The sequence below is a fragment of the Falco naumanni genome, chromosome Z, assembly GCF_017639655.2.
Source record: "Falco naumanni isolate bFalNau1 chromosome Z, bFalNau1.pat, whole genome shotgun sequence".
NCBI lineage: Eukaryota > Metazoa > Chordata > Aves > Falconiformes > Falconidae > Falco > Falco naumanni.
The window spans coordinates 56,349,825-56,366,334 of NC_054080.1; the positions used below are offsets into that span (position 1 = coordinate 56,349,825).

A 16,510-nucleotide genomic window follows, 5' to 3' on the forward strand; every position below is an offset into this window, starting at 1 on the left:
GGGTATATCTTTGACTGTGAGGAAAAAAAAAAATATTTTCATGGCATATTTTCATGGCAATCACTCTTTCCTAGCCTTGGTCATTTTGGAAGAAGTTACCAATCTACCAATCTAGATCAAATTTGCTGGATGTTTTGCCTATTTTTAAGGCGATGCTTACTGCCTTTAAACTCAAGGACAGTATGGAGGAAGTTTAAGTATAGGTGCAGTCTTTGTCTCTTTAAACTGTTGTTGATTTTGATCTCCAATGTTTTGGGTTGGAATTGATTAAAATAATTGTGTTTAATAGGTTTTAAAATAGAATTCTGCATTGTCAGTTTAATTAAGTTGCACTTTGCAGATGATCTATTGATTTGTGGGAGAATGCTAGGTTTGGGATAGGAATTTTCACCCTGATACCTCTAAGAGGTTTTCTAGGTTTTTGTTTGTATGTTTGTTTGTTTGTTGGTGGGTTTTTTTTTGCCTAAATTCATGTATGCTCATTTTAAGGTGTTCATCATTTCTCCTCTGTTTTCTTTTCTTTCCCGATTTATTTCTGCATGAGATTGACTTATTTAATTACTTGATAGTTGAATGTTTTATAAACATTGCAGCTTAATTGGAGTCAATTGAACAGGTCTGTCTGTAAATATTTCATACCTTTACCCATTTTACTTATATAATACAGTCAGTACTATGAATTAAAAAACTAGGATTCAAATCTGAACAGCTCAGGTTTAGAATTATATTAAATTTTGGTAGAGACATGGTTGATTTTTTAATGTTGTTTACAGTAGTTATACAATGTTTGGAGATAATTTTCCTTTTAAAATTATGTATTAACTGCACTTTTTCTTCCAGGCTATAATCTAGCAAGTAATGCCTTCAAGCCTTTGCTACTAAGCGACTCCACACAGGCACAAAAATTCTTATGTTGCATTGATCTTTTGATTTCGTTTTTTTGTGGTGTTGAATAATACAAGATATCGTTGAAATAATATCTGTTAAAAATTCATATCATTAATGAGGTGCACTTAAAATTATTCATGATAGGTTAGAAGCCATCTGGAGGAAAATACCTTTAATGCTACATGCAGAACTTAATTGGAAAATAATTATTTAATTTTTTTAGTCTTTTGGGATTGACAAAGCTTTTCCCTTTGGGGAAGACAGAAATACTGCACATTCTGTATCTGTTCTGATTAAATTATAAATTTAATAATATATGACAAATATTATATAAATTTGTATAATATACATATATTTATTTATATATACAACAGTTGAAAGATACAATTACCTTTGTTTCTAAGCCCAGGTGGGCTTATGGTAGGTCATCAGTTTTTATATTTAATACATTCAGTAAAATGAAGTAAGTTTAATCCATTCAGTAATAGTTAATGTTTATGGTTACACCTTTTCTTCAGCTTTATTTAAAAATGACAGATGCTCAGTTTGGAAGCACCTGTGAATGTTAAGACTTTTAAAATAATGATATATTGATAATTATGATAACTGATAAAAATGATGAACTGTACTTTTTTATTTTGTCTATTTGAAATGCAAGATTACCTGCAACTGAGCCAAAAATTTTATATCTTAGAAGCATGTACATCTTACTTCTGTATATTTTTCTAGAGCTTATGTTTAAGAAACATGGAAAAGTTATGGGCATGTTTTCAGTAAAAAGCAAATAAAGAAATCATGTTTAAATGATCTAGAGTAAATTTTGTAGTAATGTTTTTGCATTTGTAGTGGTGCATTTTGCACTGGGACTAAAACATAGCTATAAATTCAATTAGATGTTATCTACTGTACTTTAGTACAAAACAGTTTTGATAAAGGAAAGGTCAGGACTGATACATTTCATAGTTATTGCGCACTAAAATATTCATGTTCTTTACATAAGTTACACTGAACATTAATGGTATAGAATTTGTGCACTGCTCTTAACAAAATAATTCTGCAAAGGAGTAAATAACACATAGACTACGCATGTCCTTTGTTGTCACTTAATTTGTGTTTTGGTTATAATAGTTACTGTTTTGCTGGACTAAATTGAAAATCATTAAAAAATTGTGTGAATATCTAGCTCATCAGAGTAAATGTTTGTAACAAGTTTTGAAGATGCAATATCCTCAGTTTGCATTTTCACTGGATAATCAAATTAAATTCAGAGATTTAGTAAGATCTCTGATCCCAGCAAGTTTGAATATTCACACTATACTATTTTGGTATAAATACTTTGGAAAACAAATAAAATTAAAACAGAAAATTAAATTTTTGAATCATTCAGGCTGTACCTAAAGGAAAATTTCAGGGGACTGAAATCATGGCAAGTACTGGGGAAAGATAAAGAGGATGTTAGCATATATAACTCCTAAACCAGTGGAATTTAAATGAGTCCTCAACCTGTACTATTTTTTATCTCTTTTGTCATTCTTCTATGATGTTAAATCTAGAAGTATTAAGTTTTGTGTATTAGTGACAACTAGAGGTGTTTCATGAGTGTGCACTACTTGGAAAGTCAGTGATGTTACGTAAAAAGTCTCCTCTTGCATCTGTCTAAAATTACCTACCACAATTACATGAAAAGATAAATGTTCTTCCAGGAACCTTATTCTGTTCCTCCTGGAAGTCAATGGCAAACAGGTACAATTGAAAGGGATTGTACCCCTAACGCTTTATAGACGTACCAGTTGTTTTCAGTGTTATCTAAGTTGGTCTTTGACTTACATGCAATAGCTGTTTTCTTGTATGTATCAGAGAGTAAAAAATACCCTGTTCAGTTAAGTGCTGTAATGTTTGTTAACATCAGGCAAAGAAAAACAGTATAATAGCTCAGGTTTGAAAATACATTAACTGTTGTTAGTCCAAGGGGTTTGTTTTCTGCAATTTATATGAATTACAGTCATGATTATTTATTTCTTTGCTATACTAACAGTTTGTCTCCAAAGCATAGATGCCTTTATCACATATCGGTGTGTTTAACTGCCTGCATCAAAAATATTTTAAGAAGTGGATGCTTATGTGAGGTCACAAGTGCAATGAGTTCTGCCCTTTCCCGGTAATTCTGAAGATCCTAAATATCCTATGGTGTTACTAGCATTTAAGGAGTCTCTGAAGAAGGGAGTAATGGTTTAATAGACCTGAAGAGAGTGATTTCAAAACTGTTACAAGTTAATGTTGTATGGCTACGATATTTGAAATAAAGTAATAATGGTAGGGTTTTTTTCTGTTCTGTATGTGATATAGCTTCAATGGCTTTTAGACAACTATGAAACTGCAGAAGGAGTGAGCCTTCCAAGAAGTACCCTTTACAACCATTACTTACGACACTGTCAGGAACACAAGTTGGATCCAGTCAATGCTGCCTCCTTTGGAAAACTCATACGATCAATCTTCATGGGATTACGGACCAGAAGACTTGGAACTAGGTTTGTGTTAATGAAATACTGAACTATGATAGAAATTATAAGTAATAATCCTAAGAAAGAAAATTGCTGCTAGCCAAAAAATAAATAAAACCTGTATTTAAATGTTAGTGTTTTTCTGTCAGTTCAGTATCTTAACGTTAAACATTTTTATACTTTTCCAGATGTTGTTATACTTTTACTTCTCCTGTTTTTGTCTGTATGTGTGTTTACATTTTGATAAATACACTGCAGATTTCTATCACTACAAGTAAAATATAGCTTGTTGTTTGGAAATTACTAAGAATTGTGTTTCTCCATAGCTAGATAAGGTGTATTTATTTTATTTATTTGCACTCAAGTGGATTACAAGTTAAAATGCTGGATGATATTTGTTCAAGAGAGTGAATTAATTTCCCGAAGATTGTAAAATGACACCTATGTAAAACAAGTATGACAGGAGAGTCAGGCTTGATATGTGGGTATTATTTTCTAGTTAACGTAAATTGTAAAGTAAATGTAATGTATATGTATAAAAGTAGTGCTTTTAATTCTTGCTCTTTCATAAAGGGGGAACTCCAAATATCATTACTATGGGATTCGTGTCAAGCCAGACTCTCCTCTTAATCGACTACAAGAGGACATGCAATATATGGCTATGAGACAACAGCCCATGCAGCAAAAACAGAGGTAAAGTGTGAAGTGACCATGAATACTTATTAATGTTTCTAGTTCATAAAGCCTTACTTTTGCTTACATGGAGAAACTGGAATACTAATGCAATTTTTGTTCAGCTTCTGTGCTGTGAAAAATGTTTGTTAGATATCCAATTGATGTCACAGAAGTATCAGTCAACATGAAAGAGTATTTACCTAGGCATTGTCATAAATTTGCAAGAAATAATATAATAAAGTGACATATTATATGAACAGACTCTTCTTAACTATCTTGAGGTTTTATCCCACAAGCTGAAGAAAACCAGTAGAAGCTTGAATTTCAGATTTTGCTGTTTTTCATTGCTACAACATTTTACATATAAGCTGCATATAGAAGAGCTTATGATTATGTTCAGTTTAGTGTTTATTTCCTCTCCTGGTGAAGAATAAATGTAACTATAATGGTTTGTGTGAAAGTTGATTTAAGTATTTTCCCTCACCATCTGTGTTTCCTGAGGATCCTGTGAAAGCCCAGAAGTGTTTGAAAAATGGCACAGTGACCACAAGGGTCTATGCTGGTGGTGAAAGAATGTGTGAATATGTATATGAAAAACTATCCTGAATAGAAAGTCTTAGTAAAAAAATACAAATCAGTACATTTCTTTGAAATGTATTTCTATTTGACTGATGTCACTAGCCTCCCTATTACCCTAAAGTGAAATATCTAAGGTGTGTAATTTCATAAAACTCCTAGGCAGAACAGCAGCGTATCAAGCAAGACATCTTTAGAGCTATTACTCAAAGTCCAATTGAATGAACAGTGTAGTATAGCTTACTAAGTGTATTTTGTGGCCTTGGACACAGTTGGGATATGGAAAACACAACTTCAGACTTGAACTTCAAATACAGATACCACTTTAATTTGAAATTGTTTTACTATCACTTCCAGAAGTAGTTACAGCACTAAAGACATATTCATGGTAAGATAGATGGTCTTAACGATCTTGCGCTGGGCATAATACAGAAGCATGAGATGTCTCCCAATATGATCATGTAGGAAATTCTTGTTACAAAAATAATGACAAGATTATATGGTAAGAAAAGGTGATAGGTATTTACAAAATCTCAAGGCAAGCTTATTTTACCTGCTCAAGCTGAATCACAGATTTCATTCCCTCACACTCTAAATCACATGTATGCACCAAGACATGTGCCACAATGGTCTTATTAGAATTGTTTCTATGAAATTGTTTCTAGAGAAGTTATGCCAGTTACCTAATCATCATCACCTCTCTCGTCTTCTTGATTCACAGTGACAAACTGATTTTGAATTTGTCTTATATAACTCTTAGGAGTAGATACTACTTTCCTTTATTATTTACTTTATTATTTTGTTTAACACCACCATATGTCTTAAGTAGTTCCCTTATTTCCATACCTAGGTATGTTTGGTGGCATTTTCTTAACATTATGTCAGTTTGTTCCCCGATTATATTTGAACGAAATGACACATGCAGCATGGTGTAGCAGTTAGTGCATCCCTTTAATCCACGTTTTTGTGCATGGACGCACATACACACAGGCACGCTTTCATTCATACTAAATTCATACTGATCTTAAGCTCTGTTGTGAGAATCTCTACAGATACTGATGAAGGATGGCAACTACAAGGCACTGGATGCTGCTGCTGAGTAAGGTAGCTGTTACATGAAGAGCACTGTGCTGTATTAGAAAAGCTGATTATATGTTGAGTTGAGGCTAGCCATGGGAGAGAATAGGAAAAAGAGAGAAGCAGAAGCCTCTATCACCTGTCTGCAATGTTGACTCAGGAAAGACCACCATCATGTTGTATCTTAATAATAACAATGGCTTTATTATTAAATCCTTAAAAGCAGCTGTCTCAGTATACCTTCCTAGATGAAGCTTTATCTCATTGCTCAGGAACTTTAATTACATACCTTCTTGTCTAAAATAAAAGCAGGCTGACCTCTCTACACTTGTGATGACCAGTTACATACCCTAGAAATAGAGGCATTGTTAACATAGCCCTACTGGTGTAGTATTCATACAAAGTAGTTCTGAGGTTCTTTTTTCATCCCTGTGTTCAGGGTACACAGATCTCAGTAAAATATTTTCTGTCTTTCCAAAATCACAGCATCCTAAATAGATAAAATGTAGAGATCAAGGACCTAGCCAGACTTTGACAGTTGCACTGTGAAAAATTGTATTTGTTGTGCTCTGCATACCATCAAAAATACTAGCAATACTGAATAGGATATAGAAAATTTTGGAATGAAGATGTTTATCCAAGAAAATATAGGAAATTTTCATTGAAAAATGGAAACTCATGAGCCACTATTACTTTAACTTACTTAATTTTCTAATAGAAACAGGGATTTTCAAAGCCAAGAGTGATGATTCAAGAATATTTTTGTCTCATTGGAATGTGCTGATTATAATAGTAATTTTAGGAAAAGATTTAACAAATATATTAAATTATTGCACAATCTAGCCTGTTTACTTCATTGCAGCCACTCTAGCATGCAGCAGTCATGAGCTTTGGTCTATTCTCTCTTGGTAACCTTACTTTTAGGGTAGTCTTTGGTCATACAATGTCAAGTGTTATTCCACATTCTTTGAATAAAAATGTCTGTATATTTTGTTTGCTTAATTTTAATGGAAACTGAGATTGCTCGTGTCCTGTGGCACTCAGAAGCTAAGTTTTTTTAGGAAAAAAGAAATGCTAAATATAAAAATGACTTTACGTAAAACTTTCAGTTTAAAAGTGAACTTGTGGTTTTGAAGTAACATTTCTTCCACATTCACAGCACACGTTTAGTCTCTGGTTTCAATGTTTGATATATGTCTGTATGTATTTTTATTGTAGTTATCTTAGTGTATTGAAGAATTCTAGCAGGATTTATTAAGAGATAAGTAAAGGACTGAACATTACAATTTGCATTATTAGGGTAACGTAGCTCTTTGTTGGGCTTTATTACTATTTCTGATGTTTCTTTTGTCCTTTAAACCAGTGGTAAATTGCAGTCAATATACTATTTCTGTATAGTTACACCAATTGTGTCACCTCTGTCAGACACATCTAATTGGATAAACACTTCTAACCCTTTTTGGCAAAGGCTGTAGAGTGAACGTACACTACAGCTCATTTTTCTTCATTTTTTTTCTTAAATTGAGGGTCATGCACCCTCTGTATGTGCTTAACTTGTATATCCCAAAGTGCTCTTCTGTGTTCATGATCAGTTTGTTCTGGGCTTGAATTCAAGAGCCTGAGATTTATCAAACAAGTTTCAGATGAAGGTCATGCTGTTTGTTGTGATCAGCATGAGCTGTGGGCGTACTGTTTCTTTGTTCCAGTAACAAGAAAAAAGAGTAACTACAAATCACAGATGTCAATAGTCCTGTCTTCCAGCTGAGACAGTGGTTTGGCCACAACCACCATGTATCGAGAGACTTAAAGCATCTTTGAACTGAAGAAATGTTGTTAACAGTAGTCTTGGCTGGAAGATAATACCTAACATCCTACCTTTCAGGTGGACCTGCTGTATGGCTCAGACTTGCAAGGAAAGGCCTGGATTGCATCTCTCATCCTGCTCCTAAATGTTTTCCAGGATAGGAAAACCCAGGATATTTAACTGGTTATATTATCCATCAGTTTCGGATCAAACACAGGCCTGACTAACAGCCGACGGGCATCTGACAAAGATTGTTAGGAAGAAATAAAGTAATATCCAACCCAAATATTATGTCAGATATATTTGCACAGTTTTAAGTCTGGCACTAAACACTTGCCACTTCGAAGTACAATCTTACTATGAAAGCATTCCCATAAGCATTCCTTTTCAGATAATTTAAGGGAGATGTATCAGAGATACAATTCCTAAAGGCAAATTCCGGTTTTAGCCTGTTTTTATTTAGCTCTTCGTGAGTAGAACCTTGTGGCTCAGAAGCTGAATTATCTTTATGGCTTAGTCTAGAGAAATTGATGCAGGTATGCTTGTCTTTTCTTTAGAGCATTCATAACAATGTAAGTTTTGAATTCTTTTTCCAGAAGTAAACCTCCAGCTTTCCTAATTAATTTCAAATATTTCTTTCAGTTCTTGCATACAAAGATTGTACCTTTTTGCTTTCATTTATGGGAGCTGAACATTCAGCTAAGAAGTTTTTAATGATTACAATAACCATCGTTATCTACTGTACATTATAACATTCAGCTAACTTATATTGTTGTTCTAACCAGAAATCGTTAATCACTGCTTCCTATAGATGTTGCTTACCCTGCTCTCTATTTTATGTAGGAAATAATCTGTATTTTTCTACTGTTGTCTTTCCTGTATTCACGTTTCATGGATATACTGATCAGTCAAAATTACCTTTTAACAAGCCACTGTGCTGTGAGTCAAAAGTATCAAGTATTTACAGATCTTTCTAAAAGGGGCTTGGGTTTATGGAAAACAGAGAAATTAGGCATTTTTACAGTGGTATTATTTTTGAAACCAGAGAGTAAGGTAGCGTAGTCCAAGAAACACTGACATCTTTAAAACTGGGCTACAAGTTTGTTAAGACACAACATACTAAAATGATAATAAGAGAACCTATATGATAAACTACTAAATAACTTCCTAATGGAGTAGTTCAGAAAAAAATCACAGTCTTTTTCTTGAACAAGCTCAGATACTTTGTGTCTAGTATGGTTACAATGCTGAGGTGATTGCGGATTAAAAAACTTGCAAGTTCTGCTTAGAATTCTAGATTAGATATATATCAACAATGGTTATTAGACTGAGGAGAGATGTTTTAAAAGTACACACATTAAATTTGCATTCCTTAAATTTCTTCAGTTTCACCTACTGTATTTGATTTTAGATAATGAAGCTTTTACTGAAATACAGCCTCCACATTAATTTTGAGGCCTTATGATGTATGCACAATAGTATACTTGGAGATTATTTTATTTTCTTCAAAAGCTAGGAAGCAACTAGTACAAACTTGACCTACACACCAAAACATTTTTATAGCATCCAAATGCTTCTCAGGTATTTCTTTGTTACTTGCAGGTTATGCATCTTCACAGATTTTTTGAAGTATTTGAGTTTCTTCAATTTTCCTGTAGTTAACAGCTTTAGTATGTGTTGTCTGTGGTATTGCAAGCTGTTGGAATCAACTTTTGCTTTCAGCTAATTTTAAAAGCTTACTTTTTTCCCCAGTAGCATCAATGGCAACATTTTATTTGCATACAGTAGTAAAATGCTTTAACAAACTTTGCACATTGTTATGCATAAGTTTGCCATTTTGTTACATAGTTCAGTATATCAGCTCACTTCTCAGGGACAAAATAAAAATAAAATAGAGGTGAATCCTTAGAGCTTAGTTCTATTTATTTTTAAAACACCTACTTGGTTGTGTTTGGGTTTGGGTTGTTTTTTGAGCAAGCCAGAAAGATAAAAACCTTAGTTTTTAAGAAAAAGAGAGAATATTATAAATCGTGTAACAGCATGAGTTGGATTTTTCAGAAAAATACTAACTTCTAAGACTTAAAATCCGAATAGTGACAGCATGGCAACAGTACAAGCAAGCAAAAAAATCTGCAGAAAATTTAACTGAAAAAGCTGCTATCTGTTTTTTGTCTGTCTTGTGGCTTAGTTAATCCATTTTGGCTTCTCATAGTTTTGATAGTTTTCAGCTTGTTTCTTTTCCCTACCAATTTCATACATGCATTTCAAACTAAGTAGGCATTTAATTATACTTCCCCTTTCTGATTTATCTTTTTAATGAATGCATTGTTTGCTGCACATGAATTTTAGTCAGGAAGTTATTAATGTGTTTTGCAGAGAGAGAGGATGTTTGTGTTAGTGACCTTATGTCAAAGTTAGACTATGGAAGTCAATGAAGTTGTATTCTGAATTAACTGCAAAGTGAGACCAGCATATCATTCAGTGTCATTTCTGAATTACCTGATTCCATGTTCTGATTTGAGTGGTTTAGTGTTCTTTTTTTTTTATTATTTTCATAGCTTTGCAGAAATTGAGAAAATGTCTGTTGTTAACTAAAGACTTTGCAAACTTTTACTGTTTATGTAACCTATATAAGATTCAAATAATCTCCTTTCTGAGTCAAATGTCATTAGAAAGTGTAATACTCATGTAAGGTTAGTTGGTATTTTCTGCTCCCAGTCTCCTAGCACCCAGTAATTTAAAAGAAAAGAAAGGAAAAAAAAAAAAAAAGGAAAAAGAAAAGGATGAAAGATGAAATAAGATATATGTTAGTAGTGAGTAAAATTAACAGAGTAAAAGTTTGGGTAATTTTAGAAAATGTGACTCTTACCAGTTAGGAAATTGTAACTATTTTTTGCATGCACCAAAAATGGCTAAAATTTAACTAAAGAATTCTGGAGAGATGTTTGATGCCTAAACTGCCAAAGTTCTACTTGTACATAAAAACCAGCAGATCTAAAATTATTAACCACTGACTATTTACGTTTAATCTTAAGCTCCTGAAAAAGATGTTTTTTCTTTTTTTCATTCTTTAGTTTCATTTTGCAAGTGAATTTCTAACGCTGCTGAAACTGATTAACTCTTGACACATTACCTGTCAGAGTGCCAGAATTAAGAATTTTGCCCACATATTTTACATAAACCACAGTGGTGTAAGTAGGTGGATAATCCTGATTCCTAGCACTGAAGGATTAAGTTGGCTTTTATACTTTAATTAAAAGTTTTTTTGTATAACTGAAAAACTCTTAGAGGAATGTTATTTTTATGTCTTCAAAACAATTTTAATCCTATTTCAGGAGCTGAAGGGTCAGTAAAATAATACATTTTGCAGAAAGCTGTGGAACTGTCTTGAAGTATAGGTTTTGATTTACAAGTATTTCCAGAAGTTGATCTGCCTGGTATTTGTAATTATAATTGAGAGACAAGTTAAGAATTCTTCTCAGATGAACGGCCTGGATTGCAAGTAGATTTATCAAGTAATAACAAGCTCATCCAGAAGAGTTCAGTGCTACCATGATACCAGAGATGAAATTTTATTCTTTAACAAAGTTGATTAGAGTTTCACTGTTGTGTTCAACAGGCTGTCACAAAAGGAGTGATTAGGTCAGATCACTTGAAGAATTACCACCAGATTTTTAAGTGAAATAGGTTTAATCAGAATTTGTGGAAATGTGAGTTCACTAGATTCAATGGCAAGCTTCATGCCGTTAATTACTACATGAAGTAAATGCACAGAGATAAATCAAGTCAGAGTAGAGTGGGAAACAGTTTATAAAGTTTAAATGTGTAATAGGGTAAAGGAGATCTTTCCATTGAGTCATGACGTTTAGAGCAGATCCCCTTGCTTTCTCAACTCTCACAGAGTTTAGGTGCAGCTGGATCTAATCTTAGTCTCAGACTTGGTCAATGGTTTATGTCTAGAAGGGAAAGAGCTAGAAAGTGGGATAAAGAATAAGGGAGACCCTTCCACTGAGTCACAAGGTTCAGAGTGGACCCCCTTGCTTTCTAAACTCTTAACAGAGCTTAGGTGCGGTTCGATCTATTCTAAGTCCTGCACTTGGACAACGAATTAGATCAAAAGGGGAGAAAGAGAAGAAAGAAGTTTGTTCACCGTTCAAGATTATCCATAAGATTTTAGCAGAAAATCAATAAAAATTGTTTTAAATCATGAAATTACATAATTACCTTAACTACTTCAAGTTTGCAATATGTATTACAGCAAAGTTATACCTACTAAAAGTTTGCCCCTGAGTTCAGTGAAATACTCACGTCTTATTTGTGATCCTCAGCAGGTGAAGAGTTGAGCCTTGAGGAGCAGGGGTATCAGCCCAGGCCCCGTTGCTGACTTTCTGTGATGGTCGATGGTTCCCCTAGTATCACAAGATGTAGTGGTCTGCAAGCTCTGAGTGGCGTCCTGCTCAGGGGTAGATGTGGTCACAGCCCAGGAGAGCAGTCCAGGAGAGCTCAAAGGGTCTCTCACTTTAGGACCATTGTGTATAAGGCTGTGAGATGAGGCTTTAGTCATCAGCAAATTTCCATCCTGACCACAACCTGAGTGGGTAATTTTCTCAAAAAAAATTTCCAGAAACAGTATCTTGTTTCACTCAATTTCCACTTGGGTTATGATCCGGCAGCAGCATCCTGGGGTTGTCAGGAAGTAACTGATTGTTGCCATTCTTCTTCCGTGCTTTGACCAGTCAATGGCAGTTCCAGCACAGGTGGTGCCATTCTGTGCCTTAGTCCAGTAGGAGTGACAGGGACACTCAAAGGGTAATTGGCCACCCAACTCATTGCTTAAGGTGTCAAGCTGTAGCTGACGATTCCCAGTATAGACAGAGCCATTCTTTGCCTTAGCCAAGTAAGAGTTGCTGGTGTGGTTAAGTGGTGCTTACGCGCCCAACTTACCAGTCAAGGTAGGGAGGTCTTGCCAGCAGCTCCCGAGGCTGTAGAACAGCCCAGAGAAGGGGGAGAGGTGCACTGCCACACAGACATAGGATTGTACACCAGACCATTACAGAAAGTGAAACTTGATATGGGTGACCTAGAGACAGAATAGATACAGGTGTCTTCTTTTTTCTCAAGCACTAAAATTCCTGAAGTTATAGAACTGTTTGTTCATCAGGAGAGGAGCCTTTCTGTTGAAAAGTGTTCTTTCTGTCTGTCTTGTGTTACTGTATATTTAGATTCATGTCAGGAATGCCTAGAATATTGAACAGATGTTTTTCATGGAAACTTCCTTTTGAAGTAAAATCTCAGTAATTACAGAGTGAATGCTAGTTTATGTTTACTGGAAACAAAATTAAATGCTCCCAACTGATTAAGTTGCTTCTCAAACTAATGCGTCGACAGTGGAATTTCTTGTCACATTTCCGAAGTTAACACAGAGTTTTACAGTCTGCACAACAAGTCCAATTTGAGTGATCATTAAAACACACTTTATTTAGCTCTTATTTTCTTTTCCAGTGGCTACAATTGTTTTCCAAAGTGCAATGCATCCACAACGTTACCATTAAGATCAACAAATTCTCAGTTGTGTTGAAAGTGACAGGCATGATCTTCAGCCTGTCAGACTGTCGAAACAACACTTCACCATCCAAACCAGCATTCCCATTTGTATAATTTTGATTTTTGTCCTTTATAAAAGATTCTGAGAACTGACAGTGAAGAGTTTAGGTTTCCAATTATCTTCTCAGGCCTTCTGTGCTTATGAGGGAAGTTTGTTGGATTTGAAAATTCTTTCACTATCCTCAGACAGTAATGTTGTTTTTTCTTAAGGTAATGAAACATTATTTTTGAGTTGCATAATTCATGTTGAGTTACAATACATATTGTGAATTCAAGCTATTCAGAAAGGGGAAGATTTCATTATTTTCGGTGTCAATTAGCAGGTCTTATGGTATGCTGTTCCTAAACTAAATTCCACAAGAAATTGGTAGCGGTACTGTAATATCACCTTCATGAAATTGGTAGTGCATTGTTAGTCCTCTAGCTTCCCTTAGTAATTGTTATTTACAAATAAAATAAAAATGTGAAAATTCTTTTGTTACTTTTCCTCAGTATTTTATTTCAAGATGGAGAAATCAGAGCAAACATAGATTGTATGATCTTTTTTATGAAGAAGTGAACAGAAAGGATATTTTGTACTTGGTATTTTTGTAGGTATAAGGCTATGCAGAAAGTGGATGGAGTTGCAGATGGCTTCACAGGAAGTGGTCAACAGACAGGCACATCTGTTGAACAAACTGTAATTGCCCAAAGTCAACATCATCAACAGTTTCTAGGTATGAAAGCAGGTTTTATACAGCTGTGTAAATGAAATGAACTTCATTATCACTGTGAAGATCAAGTCACACAAATACAATAGTTGCTTCTAAAGTTGTCATGCCCTCTTTGAAATTCCTACACAACAGAATAAAAAGGCACATAAATTACATGTTCTTTGTTGTGAGCTTTATATTTAATATGCATTATATAAGTATAAAAGAAAAAATTTGCAAATTCTATATTTGTGTGATATATTTAATGTTGTATACATCACAGTGTGGTTGCTGGCAGTATTAGATATGCATATTGCAGTTCCTGCAATTGCAGTTGTTTCCTGCATATGCACTACAGTGGATTATATTTCATAAAAGTGAGTGGGGGTGGTGGCATTGCATGACTAATGCAAGTTAACCATCCAGTGGACTGTTTTGAAAATGTGCTGTAGTGTTGTAAGTGGGAAAATTTTATCAACTGGAACCCGAAAGTTAATGTTTAAAAATATCCAAGTTGTGGATTCTGATACAGTTCAGCATGTATTCTCAGTAATGGAAACAAATAGTAGTTTTTTTACTTGTTCCGGTAAGAATACTCTGGCTGTGCTACTGCAGAATGTGTAGGCTTCTTTGCTTGAGATTTTCAAGCACCAGATCCTTTGGCCTAATTTTGCTGTTACTGAACATGGTAGCATTAAAATGTTTTGAATCTTCCTTTCCAGGTACCTTTCAGTCCAGCATTTTTCTCTTAAATCAGCTTGTCTCTAGGAACATTTGTGGCAAAGAGTAAAAGCACACATTGGCTCTACTTGAAAGTCTATTAAATTTCAAATAAAAATGTATATTGGGTCTACTAAGCACCATCATACCTGGCTACATAGAAACACTTCAGCTGAACTAGAAAAAAAATGTTCAAGGATTAATGTTTCGTACACTGGCATAGGTATTTTCCTTCATCCTGCAACATTCTGAAAACATCTGCATTAGCTTTTCTGTATACATGTAGTATGTACGTGCTATCTTTTTAATGTCTTCAAGAATAATTTTGGGGTTTTTTTGATTAAAAAATGCTGGCTGAATTTCTTTACAATTTTATCATACAACAGGTATGAAAAACTTTTCTCTTTGCACATTATGACCTTTTGGAATTCTTTCTTTTGTATCATCCTTAAATTTTTTCTTAATCATACTGTAACTGGCATCATTTACAATAGGCCTTTTTCATTATGTTGTCATGGAAACAGATGCATCTCGAGTACTTCCAGAGTTTGGAGAAGTTGAAATATCTTCGCTGCCAGATGGTACTACTTTTGAAGACATCAAATCACTGCAGAGTCTTTATCGAGAGCACTGTGAGGTATTTCCTATAAACCATTTATTTTTTGAAGTTCATGATTTCTAGTGAAGGTCAGTACAGGACAGTAAAGCCAAATATATTGCAGCCATGCCAGTGATGTGTGACCTTCCCTCAGGATATTTTGCTTATTTCATTTGAAAGGACATTAGAAATAAGTTTTTCTGGAGGGTCCCCTTTACGTGGGAAAAAAGTTATACATGATAGACAGGGAGAATGAAGTATAATTATGTGTATGTTCACACATGTTTGAGAAAGTAGACTTCAGATTGTACACGCAGATCTTTGGTTTAGTCAATAGGAAATGTAAATCAGGTTAAACTATAATATTTTTTTACATTAAAAGCAGTAACTTTTTTCTCATCTTAAAAAAACACTGAGATGTTTCAGCCACATTTGATATTGAACAGTATGTCTTTTAAAATTATTTTTGAAGGTACTTTCAAACCTGTACATTGTGAAAATGAATGAAATGGCAGGTTTCCTTTGGTCTTGCATTAATTATTTTGTTTGGATGAATTCCTCTGATATGTTTACGTAGGCCATACTCATTTCTGGAGGCTTCCATGAATGTGCACTTCGCCTTACTCAAGTCTCTGTGCACACCAGGTTATAGTGCTGAATAATTTATGGGTATCAAAGGTATCAAAACAGATACTGTTTCTAACTTGAGAAATGTACAGTTTGCCTTTGCTCCACTGTGTAAAGGAAGAAAAACTATTAGTCTAGTTGGAGTTGGAAGTGGGGGGAAGTTGAGCAGAAGGCAGTTTGTACTTGTGTTTTATTTTCTCAGGCAATACTGGATGTGGTTGTGAATCTTCAATTCAGCTTGATAGAAAAATTGTGGCAAACTTTCTGGCGCTATTCTCCCTCTGCTCCACCTGATGGCACTACTATTACTGAACCAAGGTCAGGAAATGTTTCTCTTCGATTACTGCTTTTCATGTTAACATAATACAGGTGTCAAATAAAATAAAAAAACTTTCATTAGTTTTACCTGCAGAGCAATAATACAGTTTTTCATATGCTAATTTTTCAAATTAAATTGATATTGTCTGGCCTTCTTTTCTATAGTCTGGGTGTATGCTAAAGTGCAGTCTTGAAACTACTGTGTTGTCCATATTTTTTTTTCTTTGCTTGGACAACTACGGTAAAGATGTCTTTTCCCTGTATTCTTTCCAGTTCTTTTAGGCCAAAAGGACCATTCATACCTCTGCATAGTTTATGAGCTGTAGCAGAGCTACAGAAGCATTTTTAAAATCCATTTCTCTGACACAATGTGTAAAGAAGTTATATTGTGTGTGGTTGAGACATCTATGATGTCTTTATAAAATAATAC

The 16,510-nt window shown here is 34.3% G+C and overlaps 1 protein-coding gene across 3 annotated transcripts in view; it reads left to right on the forward strand.

The window, feature by feature from the left end:
• The window catches only part of RFX3 (regulatory factor X3), a 127,063-nt gene that overhangs the window by 91,804 nt on the left and 18,749 nt on the right, over positions 1-16,510 (forward strand). For all 3 annotated transcript variants that reach the window (XM_040579438.1, XM_040579437.1, XM_040579439.1), the window contains 5 exons: positions 3,235-3,416; positions 3,963-4,082; positions 13,720-13,841; positions 15,062-15,174; positions 15,965-16,080. In XM_040579438.1, coding sequence (XP_040435372.1) covers positions 3,235-3,416; positions 3,963-4,082; positions 13,720-13,841; positions 15,062-15,174; positions 15,965-16,080 — 653 coding nt within the window. The remainder of the gene's footprint in view (positions 1-3,234; positions 3,417-3,962; positions 4,083-13,719; positions 13,842-15,061; positions 15,175-15,964; positions 16,081-16,510) is intronic.